Genomic DNA, 5,052 nt, shown 5'->3' with positions numbered 1-5,052 from the left:
CACTTTCACTAAACCTTTTTCCACACTCGGAACACTCGAACGGCTTTTCTCCTGAGTGAATCCTCTGGTGTTTCTTCAGAGAACCACTTTCACTAAACCTTTTTCCACACTCGGAACACTCGAACGGCTTTTCTCCTGAGTGAATCCTCTGGTGTGTCTTCAGATTACTACTTACACTAAACCTTTCCCCACACTCGGAACACTCGAACGGCTTTTCTCCTGAGTGAACCCTCTGGTGTGTCTTCAGAGAACCACTTTGACTAAACCTTTCCCCACACTCGGAACACTCGAACGGCTTTTCTCCTGAGTGAATCCTCTGGTGTGTCTTCAGATGACCACTTTCACTAAACCTTTTTCCACACTCGGAACACTCGAACGGCTTTTCTCCCGAGTGAACCCTCTGGTGTGTCTTCAGAGAACCACTTACACTAAACCTTTTTCCACACTCGGAACACTCGAACGGCCTTTCTTCTGGTAGAATTCTTTGGGTTTCCTTCTGCTTATCACTGTCAGCAAATCTGTTCCTACTCTCAGAACACTCCAACAGTTTTTTTCCACTGTGTATTAACACATGTTGATTTAGGATATCAGAACATTCACACTTGTAATCACAAACTGAACACTCAGTATTATATTCATCGGATGCTGGCGAACGCAGTGTCTCATGAGACGCCTTTTCCGGGAATTGCGGCGCCTCTTCTCGCAAACACTGCTTGGTTGAGCCACTACTGCTGCTGGTTCTTCGCGTGGAGCAAATTGGCGGCGTGTAAGTGTGAACACGCTTTCTGCACACTTTTAGATGACGCGTTAGATAATCTTTCGAGCTGTAGACTAAGCCACACCATTCACACTGCCGATCTAAAAACGTAAAACCTTCATTATATGTGTAAGTATTTATTTACATATATATCATTTATACCATATATACACCATATATATACATGTGTGTATATGTATATGTATATATATATATATATATATATATATATATATATATATATATATATATATATATATATACGCACACACACGAGTGTATGCAAATGTGTATGTATGTATATATACATATATCTATCTATCTATATAAAATATATATATTCATGTATATGTATATATATATATATACATGTGTGTGTGCGTGCGTGTGTGTGTGTGTGTGTGTGTGTGTGTGTGTGTGTGTGTGTGTGTGTGTGTGTGTGTGTGTGTGTGTTTAAATACATTGATGTTATAGAAGTGCAGACTTACATATGTACACACATCTAATACACTATTTTATCCTTACAATATCAATTTATAGAATCTCAGTTGCAACAATTTCTGAATACATTTTCCCTTCACAATGGGAAATTAGGTTATGAAACTTGTATTTGCGTACCTTTTACATCTTTCTTCGCTGGTTTCCACTTGGACGGCTCTCTTGACAGACCCAGATCCTTCCCGTAATCGTCTCCGTACCAGCACATCAACTCGCTCCCCCTGTTCACAATTATTTTGGCATTGTTTGTCTGTATCTTTAAATATTAATGTGCACGTTATCACAGGCGTATGATCAGGAAAAGTTGACTTCACTACAATTATACTGACCTGCTAATTGCAGAGTCCGTCTTGTAGTAGATCTGCCCCTTGTACTGAAATGTAGATAGGTTGGTCTCAGCTTCAGTTCTTGAACAGTTGACGTAACGCATCCAGTTACTAACTGCACTGTCTACAGCATCAATGCACGTATTCCTTGTTCCAGTACCTCGAATCTGGAAGTACACGAAGGTGAAGAAATTTTCAACTTTTTGCGTAAGTGGATTTTCTCTTAAAATACTTGGTGGTTTACAGAAAACCGCAAAAAAATCATTCAGTGTTACATTCATCTAATATCATATGTTTTACGCCACAGAATACACTAACCTTCCAGCCATAGCCAGATTCTTTACCGGCTTCCGGATGGCCAGATAGGACACGGCCCTCATACGGACCAAACACAAGATGGGCTGGGAGATGAGCATTGGTCCACACGCCTTTTCCTGCCCCCTTCACTTTCGAGTCGTAGACAGTGAGGGGCCAAGGAGCTGTGAGGCGAGCACGATCTTTCTCGCTGCCGTCTCGAACAACCTGTCCAAACATACCATTGGGACGATAACGCTATTTAAAACTGTGCGTGTGCATTTGTGTCTAAGATTATTATGTCTGTGACCAGTTCAGTTTTCAATCTAACCAAAGTTATGAGAGTATGACATTTTATGTTCGACATGAATGGCATACGTACGGGGTTATCTAGAATAAGGAACAATGGATGGTACGGACACTCTCCCTCTTTCTCTTCTTCACAGTCTGCGCAATCTGCAGACAAAGAAAAAAATCATGGTATCTGAATCTATCTACCTCATGTACAATCGTAAGTGCACAACTATCATAAGTGAAGTGAAATTAATCCAAGATTATAAAATCCACGCAACGACAACTAGGAAGATGACTCAAACGCTCTTTTCCTTACAAATAAAATCGTCATCTTTAGTAATGCTTTCTTCATAAAACAGCTTCCTTCTGCTACGACGTCGTGGGTACCGCGTCTTGGACTTCTCTCCCGAAAAACAGCTGTTTCCCCGACCTTCTTCATCTGATCCTACACCAAGTGTTTCACTCTCAGCTGGAAGCTCTTTCACTGTTACCATCTCTGTATCTCTTGCCAACTGTGACATGGGAACTGAAAAGACCTCCTTGTCCTCTGGCTTAACATTTTCCAAAGCGGAATCTCCACTTGACCTGTCGGCTGTTGTTGGCATTATCTGGAAAATTCAAGAATATTTAAAGATCATTTCTTCATTTGTAATAAAGAATAAATATTTTAGAATGAGCTTGGCGACGCTGCAAATAATCAATAATTTTATATCATTTCTAAATAAACAGTTTTGACAATCCTGATATAATTGTTTAATTCTTATACACGAGAAGATATTGGTTATAGTCTGCACAACTACCCAGCGACAAAGTCGCACTAATAGTTAAAACTGTTTTGCAACATTTATGTTCCAGGACTCCTGCATTTCTATGTCCAAACAGAAATAGAAGCGGACACGGAATCTGGATAAAAAAGGGAGAAGTGCATCACGCAAAAACAGACAAAGGCACGAAGACAAACCTTGACAGTGCCCTTTGCACCTGCCACCAACTTGGCTGGAGTCCATAACGGTATAACATCTACTTGGTCTACACTGAGCGGCGCATCATCGTAGTTCTCACTACTTCCGGTCCAAGCTGGAGCACTCCACTCTGCCTTCCTCTTAAGACCGCCTCTTCTTCCACCGCCCACGCTTCCACTTTTGATCGCATACCTGCAACAACAATTAATCTCCATTATACAAGCTTCCTAAAATGAGTGTGCACGCGTCCTCATTCCCTATGCCCAGTGGAATCCTCGCCCTACCTGCTAGATCTCTCCTTCTCGGGCGTCCACTCGTCGTCTCCCTCGTCGTCGGGGACTCGAGGTGGCCTGGCTGTGGGCGCGACGAGCCCGTTGCGTCGCCTCCTCTGTTGTCGCACGACGAACTCCGGGACCTTGGGGTCCAGTCCTGAAAGTGCGCCGCAGTTGTTTAAGAGACTTTGGAGAGGAAATGTGTATGGGCCGGTGATGAAGGAAATCCCAGGATCCAGTGAAGCATTTTGGTAAAACCATGATTATAATATTTGAAACTGGAAGAATCTAAATGACTTTGTTTAGGAGTCTTTGCATTTTGCACAAGCGCATGCGCGCGTTTCAGATGTATATCTAGATGTCTGCGCATAAGATTTTGTGTGGGGAAGGGGGTATGTGTGCATATGAATGAAGAACAATAATTGCATAAATACCACATGTATTCACAACTACGATTTTCCAGGCAATGTATTTGCTAACCCTCCGCTTTCATAACCAACGAGTCTTACATGGATGCCAAAAGCCTTCGAGATCATCGTGTTTCCTTTATCTTCTCTTGGCTTACTCTCTACATTTCCTTTTGCACAATTTCTTCTGCCTCTCGGCGCTCCAACAAAAGCTAATACACCACCACTTTTTTCTACAAAGATGGAGCTCGTAAAGGGCATCGGGGGTTGAGTCCATGCAAATCACAGGCTAGTTTATTCCCCTGTAGCTATTAGCGTGTTAATGATTCTTACACCGTCGTTTCAGTCTTTTCTCGAGCGGTGGGAGGTGGGGGGGGGTTGAATGAAGTGAGCAATGCAAACCCAAAACCAAAAAAAAAAATAACGAAAACGATCTATTCTGGGAGTATTATAAAGGGACTACCAGAGCAAATTTAGGCAAAAAATATCATAGGAGTGTGGCCTGGGGTGGGGGGTGGGGGGCATGTCAGACCTGGAGGGGGTCAAAGAGAGATTTAGGGGGTAACCCCCCCCCCCATGACGCCCCTTTTGCAGTTTATATTCAATTCAATCCAATGGTTTCCGTGTCAAGAGCTTTTCTTTGTTTTAACAATGAATTTCCTTTTCAGTGGATGCCTTTGTCTCCTTTTAAGAACTGACACGTCTCTACGGCCTCACTCCAGAAAATAATCCGATTCCGCTCAATATCCGACGAGAGTGAAACGGACATTCGCAGCGACACAACTCACCAAAGTCTTTCATCGCTTTGTAGTTCCTCAGGATATTCTCGAAGCGATTCTTCTCGATCTCCGGGAAGGAGAGCCATTCCTCCGTCGAAAACAGTTGCTTTGCGTCCTCAGCCATCGCCCTTTTGCGGCCGAGAAGTCTGAATGTTCCCCGAACCCAGCGTCGAATGGTCGAACGGATGCCGAGGCTGTCAGACTGAGCTGATTTGCGCGGGTCCTGGGCCTGCCTGGGGCCGTGACGTCATCATGACGTTTTGTTTTGGTCACAACCATGAATTCTAGTCTTCATAAGTATGGATTATTATCTTTAATTGTGATAAAATAAAGCAATTAGACCAAGAAGGCCCCTCGTCATAAGATACGCCTTGGTTTTTGTTGTTGAAGAAGTTTAGGCCGCTCAACTGCGAAAGAATGACGTCACGACCAAACCGTTCGCGAGAATCCGCCTTAATAAGAT

At 43.0% G+C, this 5,052-nt stretch overlaps 1 protein-coding gene across 1 annotated transcript in view; it reads right to left on the bottom strand.

Moving 5' to 3' along the window:
• Positions 1-4,814, bottom strand: part of LOC113828780 (uncharacterized) — a 29,881-nt gene extending 25,067 nt beyond the window's left edge. The window contains exons 1-9 of the mRNA XM_070137976.1: positions 4,599-4,814; positions 3,416-3,560; positions 3,131-3,323; positions 2,486-2,777; positions 2,258-2,331; positions 1,900-2,103; positions 1,585-1,748; positions 1,376-1,476; positions 1-858 (exon numbers count right to left, since the gene is read on the bottom strand). The exon at positions 1-858 is cut by the window's left edge and continues 372 nt beyond it. Coding sequence (XP_069994077.1) covers positions 1-858; positions 1,376-1,476; positions 1,585-1,748; positions 1,900-2,103; positions 2,258-2,331; positions 2,486-2,777; positions 3,131-3,323; positions 3,416-3,560; positions 4,599-4,713 — 2,146 coding nt within the window. The 5' untranslated portion in view covers positions 4,714-4,814. The remainder of the gene's footprint in view (positions 859-1,375; positions 1,477-1,584; positions 1,749-1,899; positions 2,104-2,257; positions 2,332-2,485; positions 2,778-3,130; positions 3,324-3,415; positions 3,561-4,598) is intronic.
• Positions 4,815-5,052: the final 238 nt, after the last annotated feature.

The sequence above is a fragment of the Penaeus vannamei genome, chromosome 24 (genome assembly GCF_042767895.1).
Source record: "Penaeus vannamei isolate JL-2024 chromosome 24, ASM4276789v1, whole genome shotgun sequence".
Classification (NCBI taxonomy): Eukaryota; Metazoa; Arthropoda; class Malacostraca; order Decapoda; family Penaeidae; genus Penaeus; species Penaeus vannamei.
This window is presented reverse-complemented; position numbering and strand designations above follow the sequence as displayed.